This window comes from Hypanus sabinus, chromosome 16 (genome assembly GCF_030144855.1).
Source record: "Hypanus sabinus isolate sHypSab1 chromosome 16, sHypSab1.hap1, whole genome shotgun sequence".
Classification (NCBI taxonomy): Eukaryota; Metazoa; Chordata; class Chondrichthyes; order Myliobatiformes; family Dasyatidae; genus Hypanus; species Hypanus sabinus.
The window spans coordinates 14,667,127-14,688,570 of NC_082721.1; the positions used below are offsets into that span (position 1 = coordinate 14,667,127).

Genomic DNA, 21,444 nt, shown 5'->3' on the forward strand with positions numbered 1-21,444 from the left:
ATTTCTTACATCCTTAACATACATGAGTTAAAATCTTTACATTACATCTCCGCCTGAATGTGCAATGTGCAAATTATAGTAATTTGTAATAAATAGTAAGACATACAACGGAACAATCAATATAGCTTAGAAATAAAATTGTGTCAGTGTGAGTTAATCAGTCTGATGGTCTGGTGGAAGAAGCTGTCCATGAGCCTGTTGGTCCTGGCTTTAATGCTGCAGTACCATTTCTCGGTTGGTAGCAACTAGAACAGTTTGTGGTTGGGGTGACTCGGGTCCCCAATGATCTTTCGGACCCTTTTTATGCACCAATCGCTGTAATTGTCCTGAATAGTGGGTAAGTTCACCTCCACAGATACGCAGAGCTGTCCACCACTCTGAGCAGAGTCCTGTGATTTCGGGAAATATAGTTCCCATACCAGGCAGCGATACAGCCAGTCTGTATGCTCTCAGTTGTGCCCCTGTAGAAAGTTGTTAGGATGTAGGGACCCATGCCGAGCTACTTCAACCATCTGCTCAGTGCCATTCTTTCCATTTAATGTGTTTTGTTTTTCATTTTTTCATACCAATTGCATATTCTCCCATTTCTATGCATTGTAAAAATATAAGGAGCAAATGTCAGATGTGGTTAACTTGCAAGTTGAGCTAGTGGTGGGAAAGGCAAATCTGATGTTACCATTCATTTCAAGAATGCCAGAATTTAAAAGCAAGGATGCAATGTTAAGGTTTTGTAAAGCACTGGTGAGGATGCACTTTGAGTATTATGAGCAGTTTTGGCCCCCTTATCTAAGAAAGGATGTGCTGACATTGGAGAGGGTTCAGAGGAGGTTCACAAAATGATTCCAGGATTGAATGGCTTGTCATATGAAGAGCGTTTGATGGCTCTGGGCCTGCATTCACTAGGATTCAGAAGAATGCGGGTTGACCTCATTTAAACCTATCAAATATTAAAAAGCCTCAGTAGAGTGGATGTGGAGAGAATATTTCCTATGGTGGGAAAGTCTAAGACCAGAGGATGCAGCCTCAGAATAGAGGGGCATCCTTTTAGGATGGAGATGAGAAAGAATTTCTTTAGCCGGAGAGTGGTGAATTCACTAACTCCAGTGAATCTTTCTCTGTGTTCTCTCAGTGGCAGGTGTATCCCTTTTTTCCAGCAAGAAGACCCAACACTATAATTCCATAACTATTCCTACTATTGACATTCATTATTTTAAAAATCCAAACCATTGCTTATCCATCTTCATTCTTGTATGTTCACTTAACCTATTTACAGTGCCTTGTAAAAGTATTCTGTCCCCAACCCTTTGTTCACATAAATGAATATTAAACCAGGGATTTTGATTTATTTAACTTAGAATTTTTATTTGTGAATCATATGCTCCTTTTTTTCACTAGAGTCCAAAAATCAGTGAAAATTGTAAAGAAAAATTAAAAAGTCAAAAATAAATTGTCCACAATTCAAAAGTATTCACTCCCCTCACCCCCCCCCCCCCCCCCCGCTCAGTAATTTATTGAGCCATCCCTCACAATGATTGCAATTAGCGGTCTTTGGATGAGTCTCTATTAGCTTTGCACAACATGATGGAACAAGATTTACCCATTCATCCTTGCAAAATTGCTCAAGCTGTGCCTGTTATTTGGGGAGTGGTGGTAGACAGCAGTCTTGAGGTCTTGCCAGAGATGTTCAATTAGATTAAAGTCAGAACACTGATTGGGCCACTCAGGGACATTTTCTTCATTTGAAGCCTTGAAGCCACTCCATGGTTCCTCTGGCAGCGTGCTTTGGGTCATTGTCCTGCTGAAAGAAGTTGTTCCTCCCCAGTTTAAACTTCTTGGCAGAGGCTGTATTTTGCAGCATTCACCTTCCCATCAACCCTGACCAGATTTCCAGTTCCTGCAAATGAAGAGCATCTCCATGGAATGATGCTACATCCACATGCACCATACTTTACAGAAGGAATGGTGTTACTTGGCTGATGTGTGGAATTAGATTTATGCCACACATACCATTTAGTGTTGTGGTCAAGAAGTTCCACTTTAGTCTCATCTGGCCACTAGACCTCCTTCCACATCTTTATGGTATCTTCTCAGTGACACTTTGCAAAGTCTTTACCAGGATATGCTATTGTTTTAAGCCAGGTTTTCTTCCTTGCTATTCTTCTATAAATGCCCTTTTTGTGTAAGGCCGTAGAGATTGTGGAGCCATGAACTTCGTCTCCAGTTACAGCCACTGACTTCTGCAGCTCACTCTGAGTGACTGTGTCACAGTAGCATCTCTTACAAAGTGTCATTCTTCTCTGACAACTGAGTTTAGAGGGGCGACCTGACCTAGGCAGGTTGCTACGGTTTCAATTTTTTCCACTTTTTGACGATGGACTGCACTGAGCTCTGAGGTATGATTGGTATCTTTATGATGGTCTTGTACCCTTCCCAGATTTGTGCTTCTCTGTCATCATTTCCCTGACTTGTTGTGATTACTCTTTTGTATTAATTTTGGTTTGGTCTATTGAAAATCTACCATGCTGTTGGATCTTACAGAGAGAGGGGCTGTTTATTCAAGTGATCCAACAATTTTCTATACCAACAAATTGGTAAGGTAATATATAGTATTGTGCCTGAGGAAAGTTAATGCAATAATTGCAAAGGGAATGAATACATTTTTAGCCTTACAATTTAGGTTTTTAATTATTAGTAAATTCTTGACAGATTTTGGAAATTTTCTTTTGATTTCACATGATTCACAATCTTTTGTAGATTAGCCCAAAATAATCCAACTTCAATATATTTTAATTTTAGAAAAAGAGATGGTACAATGTGAAAATAGTTCTGGGAGCTGAATACTTTTTCAGCACTGGGGGCACAGTACAACTTTTTGTATACTCTCTGCCCCTCTTCCTAACTTTAAACCTGTCTCATGGTCAGTATGCAGACTGTGGAAATAACTCATAAGTGTCTAACCTGTCACCTCCATGTATTACCTTAAAAACTTTAAATTGCTCTTACCCTTCTAGTTTAAGAGGAAATCTTCTGTTTTGTTTTTTTTTAGCTCCCTTGACTGGAACACATTTCAGAAAACTGTAAGGGGAATTATAGCTATAACATGTTTATTGGGCTGATTTAATTATTACTGTTTCTAGCGTTTAGTAAGAATGGTTTGATACTGTTGTCCCAATGCCAGTTTGGCAGCTCGCTTCCCAAAGCATCTTTCAGCATCTGGTAAATCCTTAGTAGTGCTTGTTAAATTTATTGCTTTCAGTTCTTTAGAACCAATATATCTGCACTTCTTTCCCAATTTTCACTGTTATTCATTTAGTATTTTGTAATAGAGCTGGGTAGTTAGAAAAGATTAATGCTGGGACATAACCTTGTGTGATATCTTTGTAGGGTTCATTAGACCAGATTGGCCTTCTTTTCAGTCTGGTGGAGGAAGCAGAACTGAAGCCCAATTTAGACTGTTACGTGGCAGCACTGGAGTGTATGGGGCGCATGGAAAATTGCGCACCCCATGTGATTAAAAGGTAAGCATCGTCTGGACCTTATTTTTGCAGTCTTTTTTCTACCTCCCTTGCCTCACTGTTATATTTTGTCAGAGTGCCCCAGTCAGGTCAATAAAACCACTAGTATTGCAATTGAAATGTAGCTGGGGATAAGTATCAATATGGCAGTAATTACCTGTGTTATCCAGTAGATGGCTCTGTTGACCTTTTTGCAGTGTCTAGTATTAGTAGAGTACATCAGTATGTATGGCAGTCAAGGTTCTATTTTAGCAGATATCTCAAAGAATACTCTTGACTTTTAAATTTAAGCAGCTATTGTGTTTTGGGTGGTCTCCCAACATACTGTCCTGTAATTTCAAGTAGTTGGACTTGTAATGAAGGAGTACAAAAAATGGTAGTAAGATACAGTAAATAACAGTACTGGTCTTAGAGAAAAAGTTGCTTTGTAATTATAAATTCCATTGATGTAAAACACAAGATGTGTTCATAACAACCATTTTAATGTGTCAGATGTAAATCACTTTGTTATTCAGCTAAGCACAAATGATTTTAGTTGATACATTTGCAGCTGTACAAAATGATTGGCCAAGCACTAAGAGCCGACCATGATACCTTGTGTTGATGTTATCATTCTGAAAAGTGTTGCAATAAACAATGGTGTACCACATATAGTGGGTTTAAATTGAGAACCCAGCTCAAAACTCATTATCAAAGGATTGAAATCTGTTCAACTGTAACTCAATATAGTATATTTCCAAATCATTAAGACATTAAAGGCACCGGGACAGCTTCTTCCACCAGGCCATCAGACTGATTAATTCACACAGATACAATGTATTTCTATGCTATATTGACTCTCTGTTGTACATACTATTTATTACAAATTACTATAATTTGCACATTGCACATTCAGAGGGAGATGTAACGTAAAGATTTTTACTCGTATCTGTGAAGGATGTAAGAAATAAAGTCAATTGAATTGAGTTTGGTAAAACATTTTGAACACATACTGTGCATGGTTTGTAGTTCTCGTGGGAGTAATTGGTTAATTAAATATTTTTCCCTCATACTTTGAATTTTAAGCTTATTCTTAAAAATTAAGTTGGTAATAACTTAAGTCTGTAGAACTAGTTAAGAAGTGACGGTGACAAAATGTGTGTAAGGTACAGACACAAAATGCTGGAGGAACTCAGCAGGCCAGGCAGCATCTATGGGAAAAAAAGAAACATCGACTGTACTTTTTTCCATAGATGCTGCCTGGCCCGCTGAGTTCCTTCAGCATTTTGTATTTGTTGCTTGAATTTCCAGCATCTGCAGATATTCTCTTGTCATATGTAAGGTACGTTTGGTAGTTTTCTTATCTTAAATGAGTTTGTGTATTAACATAATACCCAGGTCTTAGTGAATAAAATAATACAGTATTGCTGGAGAATGGTAAATGTCTTAATTGTACTTCAGAAATTGTAACCTTTCTAGATAATATCTGATTTTTTAAAGAATGTTTATCATTTTAAAGAATGTAGATGGTTCATCACTAGTTTCCTTTGCAAAGATGATATTTGAACTGTCGTCGTCCTTCTAGTAAGGCATCTTGTTGTTGGAAAGAATGTTTAGACCCAGTGATGATAAAGGAAATGACATGGGACATGAGAGGATGGTGTATAAATAGATAGGAGATGGGAGGCCATTATGTTCTGTGTATCAAAAGTGTATCATTGGCTGTTGAAAAATATTCCTTTATGAGGAGAATTTCAAGAAATTATTTTCAAAAATAAAAATCAAATATATGAATCATAGAAATATTTGGTATGGAAGGAGCCAATTCAGCTCATTCTATCAAAAATGGCTTTTGGATAATCACATTTCTCTGTTTCTGATTAATTGTTGCTAGATTATGGGGCTTCAAGTGCTGAAGTACTTTTTAAATGGTTGTTTCCTCCGCCATCCTTTCAGACGTTGAGTTACAGATCTTCTCCATTCATCAGGAAGTATTTTTAACAACTTTCTTTTCATCCATCTGCCAATTAAGTTAAATCTGTGCTACTTGGATATTAATCTCTCTGCTTCTCATAATGAATGAAATCTGTCAGTTTTCCCCTCTAAAGTAAACACTCTATCCTGATTATTATAATTTTCCATTGCAACATCCTTCCTTTATAATCATCATTCGTGTTATCTTTATGCTGTGATCTGAACTTTAAACAGGACTGTTTAAAGGTAGCCTAACTAATATTTTATTCAGATCAAAATGTTATTCCATGCTTTGTCCAATAAAGTCAAGAATGATGCATGCCTACTTAACCCATCCAGCAAACTGCAGTGATATGTAGCCACCATCACACCAATTCCTCTGTACTTCAATAAATCATACAGTTTTTATGTATACCCTAGTTTTCTTCACCCTTCCCAGATGCAGAAATCATGTCTCCCAATGGAGGACCACCATTCATCTGTATTTTAATGCAAGAGGGTTGATTGGGGGGGGGGGGGGGGGGGGAGAAGTACTACCATAATATGATTAGAAATGTAAATGTAAATATATAACATTTCAGTAAATTTAGATAAAGCTGAAAATGCTTAGCAAATTAATAATTTCATACAACTTCACATATTGACTAAAAATTCCTCTTCACCTCATATTTAAATTGGCTGCCCCTCATTGAAGTTCTTCAGAATTTAATGGCCACTGTTTCTATCAGTTATTCTGCTTATCCACATGTCGGGTTATGTTGTTTAACTTCCTTGTTTTCCATTTTCAAAGCAACCAGAGGCTGTCCTTTGGAGAAGCAGAAAGTGGAAGGTTGAACACAGTTTGATAATTTTACATAAAATTCATCCCAGACATCTGAATGTAGTTTCTAGACTGAGCTTTGAATTAGACCAAAAGATATAGGAACAGAATTAGGCCATTTGACCCATTGTGTTTGTGCTGTCATTTTATCATGATTGATTATTTTCCCTCTCAAACCGCCATTTTCTTGCCTTCTCCCCATAACCTTTGATGCTCTTGCTAATCAAGAATTTATCAATCTCGGCTTTAAATATATTCAGTATCAGGCTGCTGTCTTTGCGGCAGTAGTACAATGCAATATATTATCGAAAAAAACTGTACTGTGAACAGTAAATGTATATTAAACAAGTAGTGCAAAAATAGAAATAAAAAAAGTAGTGAGGGGTTTGAGGAGTTCAATGTCCATTCAGAAATCAAATAGCAGAAGGGAAGAAGCTGTTCCTGAATCGTTGAGTGTTTGCCTTCAGGCTTCTGCACCTCCTTCCTGATGGTAGCAGTGAGAATAATGCATGACCTTGTTTACTTGGCCTCCACTGCTGTCTGTGGCTATTAATTATATGGATTCTCCACTCTCTTTCTAAAGAAACTCCTCATCTCTGTTATAAGGAGATATCATTCTATTCTGAGGCTGTGCCCTCTGGTCCTAGATTTTAATACTATTTGAAATATCCTCTTCATGCCCACAATGAGTTCAGTGAGTATGCACAGCTAACTCCCTGTCTGAATTGGATGATGTTGTGGGACTTCACTATGAATTGGCAAATTGCTTCACAATGTTTGTAGGAAGTCATATCAAGGACCACAGTCTAGGGTCCTTGCCGTGGGAGCTGAGGGGTGGGGGGTTGGAGGTATACCCCCTGAATGTAAATATGAAAGAACAAAGTGCCACGTGGGTGGCAAAACATTAGAACAATGTAAAGACAGTAATGGTACCAACTAAAGAATTGAAAGTCTTTGAATGGTTATTGTATATAATTTTATTTTGGAATAAAGTATATTTTGTTTATAAAAAATCTTAAACCCAGAGTACTATGTATCAGAAAGAGGGATAACCTGCTTAGTGCTGAAGGGAATCTTCTTACTCCGAGAGCTAGGTATTATTTAGAAGGAGCACACGATTAGATTTTAGTGCACTTAAAGCATTAGCTGTGTCACTATGCATTTTTTGTGGTATTTAATTTAATAATTTCTATGTGATGGTAAACAGAGGAGTAATGTTAAATATAATAGCAAATATGTTCATCACCATTCATAGTAGTTGAGCTATTGAATACTAGTGGTTTATTTTACTATGTCATCCATAATTAATCTGCTAAAGCATCTTACACAGTTAAATTTACGAGCTTTTCACAGGAATATTATCATACAGAATTTAGAATATAAGAGGACAGTTGGCCACAAACCAGATCAAAGCAGTAGTTTTCAGAAGCTGGCTAAAGGACAAGAAAAAAAAATGAAGTTGGACAGATTTGAGGATGCACCTTTAAGAGCTGAGAACTTAGCCGAACGCATGGCTCTTATTTAAGGAATGATAAAAATCATTAAAATGTTCAAGAGATTAGAATTGAAGGGGCGCAGTGATTATAGGCCATGGTGACTGGTGAGGTTAGGTGCAGAGCTGGTAGTATTTGGAGTATTAGAGGTAGTGTTTTTTTTTATAAAATGATGATCTGGGCTTAGTATTTGTTAGGATATATTCAGTGGTCTTTAATGTGATGTTATTGTATTAACTAGATATGATATTTATGCAGAGGGCTCAATAATGAGAACCTACTGTTTTACTTGATGTTTTAATGTCCTCACACGTAGGTTTCCTAGTACTAATTTTGTAGTTGTATCTATTGGGATGGTCAATGTATCCAGCGTGTAGCAAACTAAGGTTATGAAGCATGCACAGATCTAAAGTACTACTAAAAGTTGTGTATGTTATTGAGTGCCCCTGCCTAATTGTTTCTATAGATAGTCTAATGGGTTGTAAGTAGAGGTTGAAAGGTTTATTTTTAATATGATGCTTGCCTTCCTCTGGCAGTTTTAGTTTAAAATTGTTAATTATATAATAAACCTGCAATGTCTATTCAGTTGGGAATTAGGTATATTCCTGACCATTTTATCTTCTGAACTTTAATGAAGTAAAAAGTCTTCTGTATTCCTGAAATTTATGAAATTACAGTATCATACTGTAATAAACTAGATGGGCTGAAGAGCCTGTTTCTGTGCTATTGTACTCTGACTATAATGTCATATGGTTGTAGCCCATAATTGATGTTGATAAAGCTCTTTGAGATTCTCCTGCTACATTTTATTCCTTTTGTAAATAACAAATATACCTATCAAAATTCTGTACCCAGAATTTTAAATGCAGCAATGAAGCAACTGCCATCAATAATGTCAAAGAATTGAGCTGTTGAATCTGAAAGCTCCGTAACAGACCCTTAACCTCGCTCAACCATGCCTACGGTACCTAGATACCTCTCTGTGCTATTCCCATTTGCCTGCATTTGGCACATTTCTATCCATGTATCAGCCTAAAAGTCTCTTAATGCTCAAATGTGTTGCAATAAATTCTAAAATAAAAGATTGTCAAATTCAGCTCTCAAAAATCAATTCCAATTTTATGTGGAATAAAATAAATTAGAGGAAACATTTAGTAGGTCTGGCAACATTTGTAAAAAAGAAACAGATTTAGTGTCATAGATCATCAGAAGAACATTAAAGCCATTCATGTTGGTTCTGTTTCCCTTGCCTAGCAAAATGAATCTGTCTAAGATTTCAAACCTTTATAAGAGTTTGTGTCTGCTTCTTGTGGTACTCCTGACACCCCTTTTACGCAAAGAAAGGTTTTATTAATTTTTGTTTCTTTTTAGAAATGGGGCACAGCAACAGGCCTTTCTGGTCCAAAGAGCCCACACTACCAAATTACACCCATGTGAACAATTAACCAACTATCCCACACGTCTTTACAATGTGGGAGGAAACCGGAGTATCCTGAGGAAACCCATGGGGAGAACATACAAACTCTTTGCAGACAGTGGCGGAATTGAACCCGTGTCACAGTAGGTGCTGTGGCAGTGTAGTGGTTAGTGCAACACTGTTGGAGCTTGGGGCATCAGAGTTTGCAGGTCAGTCCTGGTGCCCTTTGTAAGAAGTTTGCATGTCCTCCCTGCGGAGTCCATGGTTTTCTCCGGCTGCTCCGATTTCTTCCCACGGTCCAAAGATGTACCGTTTAGCAAGTTAATTGGTCATTGTAAATGGTCCTGTGAACAGGCTAGGTTTAAATCGGGGACTGCTGGGTGGTGCAGCTTGAAGGGTTGGTACTGTGCTGTATCTCCAAGTAAGTGTCGCTGACACTTTAGTGGCATTACATGAGCCACTATGCTATGTGTCACCCCAAAGATTCTGAATTTAAGGTCATTACGTACTCTTACGCAAGACTCTCTCCTGTTCTGTTTATGTACTTATTTCTTTGCTTTTCAGTATTGAAGGGGTTGACACATGCAGTATTTAATCCTGCTTCACGAGTGATCTCGTGCATATTAATTTAAGCCCAGACATCGGGAGAGAAGCATCAGTGCAAATGCCAATGATTGCAGAATTCTCAGTTTTATTGTAATCAGTATGGCATTCTGGATGAAAATTAATTTCTGAGCTGTTTGAAAAGTAAATAATTCTATATTGATCTAAATTACTCTTACTGGTGAATACATCAGACTTTTTTTTAACTTGTTGTGCAAGGTCATAAAGCATATAGTGTGCTTTATTGATCATAAAACATTGGAGAGCAGCCACCTCATTAAGCATTTACAGTTCTAATTTAAGGTTTACTTCAGGCCTAAACAGACACCTAAAGATCACTGAATAGCCAGCTTTCCACATTAAATAAAAAGTGACTACTTGTAGGAATGCTCATGCTTAAAACAAGGGAATTATTTTAATCATTGAAGGTATTTAAGATGACGTGGATCTGCATGATATATATTTCTTTATGCGTTAATTATTGATTTGTTCTTCCAGGATGTTTTAGTGACATTAATTTTATGCTTTTAATGTACAAGTTGGGGTCCTGTGGATTTGCACACTGCCAGTATTAAGAGCGAGCGGGGGAAAATGGCAGGTAATAATTGAAGAAGGACTGAAAGGTGTCTCCGAGGTGGCTGAAGAAAAACAGTGGGGGGTGGGACCACGATGTGGAAGTCACTAAAGTTGGGTTAAAAGCTTTTGGAGGAAAATGAGGCTGGCAAAAATGGATGGAATGTAATAAGATTGCAAGATTGTAGAGAGAAACTGATGATCAACAGGTAGTTGGGAGCATAATATTTCATTGATGAGGTGACTTTGAACATATTTTTGCATATACTGTGGAGTGATGACCAAATGAAAACCATCTAAATGAGTTGTACATGCTCGTGATGTGGCTTCGATCCTGCTGCAAGGCTGATCTGTGGCAATAGAATCGGTGGTGCATGAGGAGGGAAAATACTGAGGTAGTGTTCGTGAGTTCATTATCCATTAAGAAATCTAAAGGTGGAGGGGAAGAAGCTATTCCTAAAGTGTTGAGTGTGTGTCTTCAGGCTCCTGTACCACCACCTTGAGGATAGCAATGAGAAAAAGGCATGTCCTAGGTGATGGGGGCCCTTAACTCTTAATGGGGCTAAGAATCACTGAACAGCTACTGATTCTTTGGTGCACAGTACCAATTTCTTTGTCTCCTTCAAGGCTTTTTTTTTTTTGGTTTCTGTTATTAGCCATATAGAATTCATTTACTGAATGAATTGCAGAGAATTTGAAGGAGTTAATGAAATATTTTACTACAATGTAATTTTCTTCCCCTTGCTGATTTGATTAGGCACAAATGATACATTTCACTATAAAGTGACAAATAAAGCTAATGTTTAGAAACCTAAAGAACCCACAATCCATTTTCAGCATGTTATAATCAAAATATTTGGAGTGGATTTAGGATTGACACGAGGAGACACTGCTTTTCCCGGAGGGTGTTGAATCTGTGCAATTCTGTGCCCAATGAAGCAGTGGAGGCTACCTCAGTAAATATATTTAAGACAAGGTTGGATAGATCATTGCATAGTAGGCTTGTGGGGAAAAGGCAGCTAGGTGGAGATGAGTCCATGGCCAGATCAGCCATGATGTTATTGAATGGCAGAGCAGGCTCGATGGGCCAGATGGCCTACTCCTGCTCCTATTTCTTAGGTAGAATCAAAAACACAAGTGAAGAAGCCGGAAATTGGAAATTAGCAGGTTAGGTAGCATCTGGGGAGAAAGAGTTACTGATTCAGGTTAAGGATTTTTCATTTAAAGTACCATCCAGATATCTGGCCTCCTTGGTTACTCCGGAGCTTGAATCATTATCAATGTGAAACATCACCTCTGTTCCTTTTTCCCACAAGTACTGAGTATCTCTAGCATTTTCTAGCTTTGAAGCTAAAATTATCTCTACCTTTTGATCTAAAACAAAAGCTTCCCTCAGACGATTCTTGAAATTGTAGGTTCCAGAATCTGTTCAACCTCATTTTAAGTAGAGCGCTACTTAAGTAATAATCTGTGCTAATGTTAGAAGCATCCATCTCCTACAATATCCAATCTGTATCTGTGAAGTGTTGTGCCAAATTATAGATTTGCATTGCACAGGAAACAGTGTTCCAACTTAGCAGCGATTTGATGTTTGTAATTTGAATGCCGAGCAGTGACTCAGCAAATTAAATCTGATAGTCTACATTTCCTTGTGATTTTTATGAATTTTTAAAGAGTGAAGCGGTTCTCTAATAATGTTCATGAATGCAAAATTTATTTCATTGCACTTCCAGTTAAAAGGTTCTAGATTTTTCTGAAAGATACCAGCCATAACCTAAATCATAATTATCAACTCCTCTCACAGTATGTAATTACACAAAGCTTCCTAATGGTGTTTGTTGAAACTCAGCTTGGAAAAGCAGAACGTGTCTAGAGTTGGCTGATACCTGCCAGGTGAGTTTTGATTAAGTCAAGGTAAACCTACCATTAGTTACCCTCTATACCCTTCAGATCTATCCTGGACCTGTCACAGTGAAGGCGTACTAGCAGCTACATGTCATTAAGAGTGAGAAGATTTGGTATGTCACCAAAGATTCTAGTAAATTTCTACAGTTAGAGTACATTCTGACTAATTATATCACTATCTAGTATGGAGGCTTCAGTGCAAAGGATCGTAAAAGACCTCAGAGTTGTAGACTCAGCCAGCGCCATCATGGGAACAAAACCCCTCTCCATTGAGGATGCCAAATTAAATCAGGTTTAATTGTCATTTAAAGCATACATGGATACAGCCAAATGAGACAGCATTCCTCTGGGGCCAAGGTGCAAAAACGAACACGTGCTTCCAGAATAATGAGGAAGGGGGAATAAAGAACATAGTCACGTAAGAAAACAAATTTTTAGTCCAAGTCCCACAAATTCATAGTTCCCAGCAGTGTAGCCTATAATTCCACTGACCCAACACTGGAGGGCAGCAATGAAAGAAGCCACCCCCCCCCCCAACCGAACTCGGACGCCACACAACAGTGCAAGCCCAAGGACTGAGGCCTAGTCCTAGCTATGACCGAGGCGACACAGCTGCCTCACCATCAAACAAGGGAAGCAGGCCTGCGGCAATCAATGTCCACCAGGGTCCTGCGATCGCAGAAGAAATATCCAGGACAGTCACTCGCAGTTGCATTGCACACCACCTTTGTGCCAACTCGAAGACACCAACTCTGGTGCCTTGGAGTAGCACGCAGCAGCGTGGTCTGCGCCCAGGTCAGCTCTTCTGATCTCTTACCACACCTCAGCCGGCTACTTTGAACAATGAGCAGCTCACTGAAGCAGTGGACCTGTTATACAGGTAGTTATTGAAGTCAAGAATAGTCTTGCTTGTATAAAAGCACATTTAACAAGGAAAAAAAAGCACGTTTGGTTGGCCCCTGAGGGACCGCTGTGTGTATATGAGCCACCATCTTACCAGATCACAAGACAGTGCCTCAAAAAAAACTACATCCATTATGAAGAACCTCATCATCCAGGACATGGTCTCATCAAGGAGATGATATAGGAGTCAGAAGATCCACACTCAATATTTAGGAACATTACCTTCCTCTTTGTCATACTTTTTTAACGCTCTGTAAGGTTTCACTGCTAATGCAGTGACCTCTGTAACGTTTCACTGCTAATGTAATGGTTTCTCTGTAGCAGCAGTGTTTGGGTTATGACTAGAGATGACGGTGGCTTTGGAATGTGCGTCACCCAATGAGAGGCATGTTGTTTCTTTCTTGGTGTGTCTGAGAGAAGGTATTTGTGGTCATTTGTTGATGAGAGATGAAGAGAGAAGACACGAGTGGAGAGAGTTGGTAGGCCACAGGATGGAGTGGACTTGGAGTGAGGGTCCAGGAGTTGATGACACTTGTAGGAGGTCAATGGGGAATAAATGGATTGAAAATCGTGAGCTGCAGCATGCACTTTGGACTGTTTCATTAAAATGGGCCCTTTTTCTTTTTGTTTACTAACCCTATAGTCAAATTAAGAATTATAAAGCTCAATTGTTTTAATTGCATATGGTGTACTGTCTGATATTTTGTGGTACGGATTTGTAACCGGGCAACACATCACGCAGCATCCACACAAACGAGATTTCTCAGTTTGACTGGGCCAGAGGCTGTTTTCCCCAAGATTAATGCAAGCTGGCCGAACCTGAGGGTTATACTTTATTTACTTTTTTATTGTAATTTATAGTAATTTTTTTATATCTGCACGGTACTGCTGCCACAAACCAATAAATTTCATGACTTGTGTCACTGACAACATACCTGATTCCAGTGCCCTTCTCTGTTAAGCAACACTTTGAAAGAAAAATAAAAATATACTCCCAAGGGAGATGGAGGCACTTCAGTGTTAATTGTCAAGGATATTCACTGATGTCAGTCCTGACTACTGTCCAAGGTCTGATAGGCATGTATGTTAGACCGGGCTTATAGCCATTGATGCAAGAACCAAGGTATCACAGGACTGTCGCAGAAACACAACTCAGCGAGCCCTGATATGTCTGATAGCAGGGTTCATCCATTCTCTTGTTTACAATTTAATATTGACAAAAGGAGTGTATAAAAACTGCTTTGTGTGATCTGAGTGGGGAAAATGTGGCATATTGACGGTTTTTATTAATTAAACTAAAGTTCAATACTTAAATGTGTTGACTTGGTTCTTTAGTCAGGATCAGGTTATAATCACTATCTAATGTTATGCTGTTATAAGAAGTTTTGAGTCTTTTAATGAGATAAAAATGAGGCAATAGCAGTGGAGTTAAAATATTCCTATGTTTAGCAACTTCCAATAAATAGCTATAAAAAGAATTATCTTTCTTCTTTGATAGTCGTTGTAGAGAAGTCTTCTCAGAACAGTGGAAAAGTTTCCTGCTTTTCATATGTCAATCTTTACACCCATATTCCATCCACAGAGGTAGTATATTTTAATACTACAACAGAACATCAGCTTGGATTTTGAATTAGACCCTTTTTAGTATGTTATTGCTCTTAATCTATCAATCCTCGGGTGTCAATTTACCAGGGAAACAAACTTACAAGGACTTCTATCAGGTCCATTTCCAATGTTTGCCACCTTGTCAGGTTGCGTGTGAGTCACAGAGTTTTCCCCAGTGCTGCCTTTTGAGAGTTCTCTGCTGGTGTCTTACATTTGTTAACAACAGAATCTGGCAACTTTTCTCATTTGGAGTCTGTGGCTTTGGACTCTCCTGAAGAAAATGCCAGAGAGATACTTCCCATCATAATTTTTCAGTTTGTCTACATTTTAAAAGCACTCTGACATTATTTTGTGATGACCAACATTTTTGCTTTAAAGATGGATTAAAATGGCCTTAATATTATATTGAACAATACATTACATTAAGTCTGAATCTTCACAATTAAATTTTTCTCCAGTGCCTTTTTCGATTATAAAGTTACTCATTGTATGAAATTATGCTCCTAGGTGTATTCAACAGCTGAATGAAAGTGGCTTCAAAATTCAAGATATGTTTAAAAATTGTGTGTTCCATAAAGATGAGAGAGAAATGGTAATGAAAGCCGTTCGTGTTGTAGACCCCAACTTCCAGCCGATTTTTGAACCTGAACTGCACATCTCCCAGTCTGCATTGGTGAAAAGTTTTTACTCAGAGGTATGGAAGAGAGAATGTGGCAAAAGAGAAAAGAATTTCCACCAGATCAATTTATTAGACAGAATTGTAATTAGTAAGCTTATTTAATTTGTTGTTTGCCTTGACTGTAATTAATAAAAAATATATATAGTCAATAGTTGGTGACTCTTCTATAATGTAACTAAAATAAAACCTAAACTGAAATATCTCCCTTGCAACAACTTAGTGAGCATGCTCTCAACTAGCCAGTTTGTGGCAAATATCATTGTCCAAACAGCCAGCATTGTAAGTTCAGTAGCTTGTGTCAGAAAAGCAACTGTGTTCTTTAGGCATTTGGTGGACTGGAAATGCTAAATTATTTTGTGTGTCAGTCAGACCGGCAAGCAGAATTGATAACCTGTAGGCTGTTGACAATGATACCACCACCAACTCGAGATCTAGGGAGCATTTTCAAATCTGAATACTATCCAAAAGTGTTGAGGAAATGTTAATAGAATTAATTTCTTTAATAGTGAAGGCTGCAAGTTGCTTTACAAAGTTGTATAATTATAAAATTTAACTCTGAACTGTTTGTTCTACATCAGAAAGTATTTTCAAAGTAACTATTATAACATCTATTATAAGTTATGTATTTTGAAAACATGCTTTTTGTCACAGTGTATGTTTATCATGTTTCTGAAAACTTAAATTGAACTCAGTTACAGAAAGAAATAGTTGAAACTGTATTGGTCATTTCTGAGATGTTGTGATTCACCTGATGAATTGTCTGAATGCAAACTTATAAAGCATGTTTAAAGAATTGTTTGAAAGGGGAATATCGAAAGTCTGCAGCATACAGTGATAGCTCTTAGCCAGCACTACTACTACTTCTCACTGCCAAATAGATGTGTTAGGGTCACCACACTTAAATCATTTTATTGATTTATTCTCTCAATGTCTAGTACAAAGATGTATTTATCTCTATTGTACCTTGAATTCAGCTTTACAAAATATAGTGGATTCTAGTTAATTGCGTCATCGGTTAAATGTAGCAGCCGCTTATTTGGGACAACTCTTTTTAAAAAAAAACCATCTAATCGAGAAAACAACCTAGACTCCCTTTGTCTATTTGGGATGTTATATCACTTAATTAGGATAGGATACTGTTGCTGAACAGTTATAAACTAATGTCAGTCACGTGCATGTTGTGTGGCCGTTAGACACTACACCATGCTTCAAGCAAACATTTTGTAAATAGCATCAGTTGCACGTGCTTGTGTTCAAAATGCAACAGTTTTTGTCTCTGATCGTTGGGAAGAAATAAGCAGTAAGACAATTCAGAACTGCTTTGCTCATTGAGGTTTCAAGCAATTAGAGATGCAAGGAATAACTGGGAGTGGAAAATGTAATGTTTTCACTATAACATTTTAGGAACTGCAAAGAATTTGATGGGTATCAATGTGTTATAATGAAAATACAGATTTGGAGGGTGCAATCATCAATTGCATTGTATAAAGGCAGTCCATTATCTACATTAGGTATCTCCGCTAAGTTTGTTCATTTGCGGTCATTCGAAAGAACATACCAGCGTACACTGGACAAATTCCTCTGATAACCATTAGGAACTAATAAACAATTTTATACTACTGTAATAGTATTGATAGTGTTCTAATTTGTTCTGTATTTCATTTAAATACACAATTTGTTACACAGTTAAATAGTAGTCTTACCTTTTAACTATTTCCATGAAACTCTAGCTTAATTGGGCCAAAATTACTTAGTCTCGATGTATCCCTATCCCAATTAACTGGAATCCACAGTATAGATGTTTTAATGCCCCCCCCCCCCAAAGTAATTTCTTCTTTTCAGTGCGTTTCTAAAACAACTCCACATTTTGTGAGACAACTTGCAGTTGGCTGTAACTACAGTAAAGAAGCAGGATAAAGTGGTGCTGTGTCATGAAATTTTTACTTACTTTAACTTCTGATGTCTTAGAATACAGACCTCCATTCCTTCAGCTTGTAATGAAAAATAAAAGTGCTAACATTCAAAAGTATATTCCAGTATTATTTTATATTTATTGGTGCTATTGCTTTAACATTTATAACAAGGCTTTGATTATATAACCAGTTGTAATTCTAGAAATAAAACACATAAAGGAGGCAAAGTTTACAATAGTGGAGTAACTATTACAATTTAGTGTTCACATTATTAAGTGAATGCTGTTCTCCAGTTGCTTGTCTACTAAATAACAAGATTTTTGAATTAACTTTATAACTTCTGCCATCATGTCATTGTCATAATTATTAAGCTAACACATTGTGATGAAAAAGTGATTCCATTGTGAAGTTGTTGTGATTAAAATTTATGCTTCATTTTAGGTTGGTCCTGTCAAATACCCCAAATTGGATTTCAGTTTTGCAGAACTGAAGGAGAGATTTGACAGACAGCTAAGGAAGGAGCAAGCAGATACTGTTTCTATTGATTCCGTTGAAATAACCAAACCCATTACGGAGAAGATGATAAAAATGGTATCTTTTACACATTCAGGCAGCATCATAGAGCAACACAGCATTGGTACAGACTCTTAGTCCATGCTGACCATGGTCCCACCCAGCTACTCTCAGTTTTCTGTGTTTGGTTCATATCTCTCTAAGCTCCACCTCTGTATTTACCTATTCAAATGCTTCTTAACAATACTACTGCAATTGTCTCAATCTCAGGCAGCTTGTTCTATATGCTTGTCACTCTCTGCATGAACAAGTCCCCTCTCACCCTAAATCTGTGCCCTCTTGCTTTGGGCTCTCATATGTGGCTTACCATCCTCCTTATTTATGCCCTTTACAAATTTATAAACCCTATAAGGTCATCTATCATTCTCCTTTACTCCAAAGAAGAAAGAAATAGCCTGGCCAAACTCTCCCTGTAACTCAGCTCTAGTCCTGGCAGCATCCTCATAATTTTTTCTTTACTCCTAGTTTAACTACATCTTTCCTGTATTCAGTACTTCAAGTGTGGCTTCAACAACAGCTTGTACAACTGCAACATAATATTCCAGCTCCTATACTCAGTGTCCTGACTGATGAAGACCAGTATGCTAACTGGCTTTTTCACCACCTGTCCACCTTTGATACTACTTAAAACAAACTATGCCCTTTACTCCTGGGCTGTCTGTTTCATTACATCCCCTACTACTCTACCATTCACAGTATAAGTCCTACGCTAGTTTGACTTTCTAAAATGCTTCACCTCGTGCTTCTCTGTATTGTAATCCATTTGCCATTCCTGGACCCACTTCCTTTCCTGGTCACGATCCCCTTGTAATCTACAGTAAAGCTCTCCACAATCAAAAGCACCACTAAATTTTTTGTCAACTGCAAAATTACTAATCAAGCCATCACATTGCAATTATTGATGTAAATAATGAATGACAAGGGTCCTAATACTGACCTCTGGTGGCCTACCACTAGTTATCAGCTTCCATTCCAAGAAACAACCTTCAACCGACACCCTCTGCTTCCTACATTTGAATCAGTTTTGAATCTACCTAACTAGTTCATGTGGATTTCATGGGACCTAACCTTCTCAACCAGCTACCATGCAGGACCGTGCCCTACCCTCATCTATCTAAAATATTCTTAAAGAATGACTTATGCACGCAAGCCGTGCTGACTTCCACTAATCAGACTCTGTCTTGTCCAAATGCTGGTAGATCCTGTCCCTCAGAATTCCCTCTAGTAACTTCCTCCCTATTGATGTCAGGCTGTCAGCCTATAATTCTGTGGCTTGTTCTTGCTACCCTTTTTGAATAATGTAATAAAGGAGGGAAAAATTGGAATTTTTTTTTACATTTGGATCTTGGATCAGTTCTGTAATTAACAAAAATCAAATGGTTTCTGTGGCCTAAGTGTTGTTACTGTTTGATAATTTAGGAGATCTTTGTGTTTACAGAGCTGCTTTTAACTGCTAAGGATGAAAGTAGTGCATCTGTTTAGGGTGTTATTGTGGCACAAAATATTATAAGTAATGTAAATATGTCATCAACACACACAAAATGATCTCAGCAGGCCAGGGAACATCAATGGAAAAAAGTACAGTCGATATTTCGGGCCGAGACCCTTCGACAGGACTGGACTCATCTGCATCTGCAGATTTTCTCTTGTTTGTGATTATGTCAGATTTCATTTTGTGATCCTTTTTTAATATAAATGCATTTAAATATTCAGTAATTAAATCCATCATTTATAATTGATTTTGTGATCATTATTACATTTTTTTAGTTTGAAATTTGAGAAGATTTTTTTTTAGTCTACTTACTCTGCCACTTTTAAGATTCAGGAAAGAGTAATATATTTGTATTGAGTGTTTTAAATCTACATTCAGTGCCTATTTTATTTGGTACCTAGCTGGTGCAGCCCATCCACTTCAAGGTTTGTTGTGCTACAAATTTAGAGATGATCTACATGCTTTTTTGCATTGAGTTGCTGCCACGATTGGCTGATTAGATATTTGCATTAATGAGCAGGTGTACCTAATAAAGTGGCCACTGAGTGTATGTAGTAACTTGAATGATATTTAATTACTTTGTAAAACAAAATATTTTTGTTTCCTGTTTATTTGATGAACACTAACTAACATTGTATTGGTTAAAATTAGCGGAAAAACCTGACAGGTTTGCGTGCCAAGTGGCAAAAACATCTTCTGTGGGCATTCCGAGAAAGCAAGTTTCATTTGGCTGATGATGGAAATGGTTCCGGGAAAATGAACCTCTATCCTTTTCTTTGCCTTCTGGAAGATAAAGAGTACGTGGACATCATGTTACAGGTATGAGAGATAAGTTTTATCTGATTCATTAATTTAAAACAAGAATTTAAGCTCTTGAAGGAGTTGAGGACTGCATAATGATGTAATGACCTCTGGCTTGAACCTGGAAGTACATGTGTCCAGGTTTTTATCGATAGTAAACATAAAAAATAACTTTAAATATGTTGGATGGAATTGACTATAGAGATTCATACCAAGTGAATCAAGCAAAATATTAGCCAGATCAATGCTTCAAAAGTTTCTCTTACCACACAATGAAACAATTGGCTTTAAGCAGAAGGATATGAGAGAGATCTGTGAATGAGATAGAGGGGGAAAAGGATCAGCACTACAGTGATAGTACAGCACAGAAACAAGCTCTTCAACCCATCTAGTACATGTTGAAACCATTTAAGCTGCCCACTCCCATAGACCTGAACTAGGACCATAGCTCTCCGTATCCCTACTGTCCATGTACCTATCCAAACTTTTCTTAAATGCTGAAATCGAGCCTGCATGCAGCATTTATGCTGGCAGCTCATTTCACATTCTCACAACCTTCTGAGTGAAGAAGTTTCCCCTCATGTTTCCCTTGAACTTTTTAACTTATCACCCATAAATCTTGACCTCTGGTTGTAGTCCCACACAACCTCAGTGGAAAAAGCCTGCTTGCATTTACCCTATCTAATGATGATTTTGATGTTAATCCCAGATGACTAATTCTAGGTTTCCCATTGCTGAGGCCCTGTTATTTTCCTGTTTGGGGGAGAGAAAAAAAATTTCATCCTGATTATTAATCTGTCAATATCTGAAAATGATTGGTCAAGAACAAAAAGGCCAAAGACAGATTAGGCCATTTATATATTCAGTGAACTTCACTTTTTTTCACCATAAAATTACATATTTATTTCCTGTTTCTTGCAATCTTAATAGTATTCTACATCCTTATGAGCGAGTGTAGACTAATATATATTGAAATGTTGCATGGTACTTTGCAAAGGAAAGTTATGCTTACTGAGCAGGCAGTGATAAAGTCGTGCAAAGGAAGCACTTTTAAATGGGCAAGTTTAGAGATAAGCTGGAGAGGTAAGCAATTATTTAAGGGTCATTCGTGAAGCACATTTATATGGACTCTGACATAGAAGAAAATGCCCCAAGGCTTTGCCCAATGGACCAAAAGTGGGCAAATGGCGTCATAGAAA

At 37.6% G+C, this 21,444-nt stretch overlaps 1 protein-coding gene across 1 annotated transcript in view; it reads left to right on the forward strand.

Annotated features, from left to right (window-relative positions):
- polrmt (polymerase (RNA) mitochondrial (DNA directed)) overlaps nt 1-21,444 on the forward strand; it is a 76,268-nt gene that overhangs the window by 5,481 nt on the left and 49,343 nt on the right. Inside the window, exons 4-7 of the mRNA XM_059991161.1 lie at nt 3,385-3,518; nt 15,295-15,481; nt 17,821-17,970; nt 20,096-20,263. Coding sequence (XP_059847144.1) covers nt 3,385-3,518; nt 15,295-15,481; nt 17,821-17,970; nt 20,096-20,263 — 639 coding nt within the window. The remainder of the gene's footprint in view (nt 1-3,384; nt 3,519-15,294; nt 15,482-17,820; nt 17,971-20,095; nt 20,264-21,444) is intronic.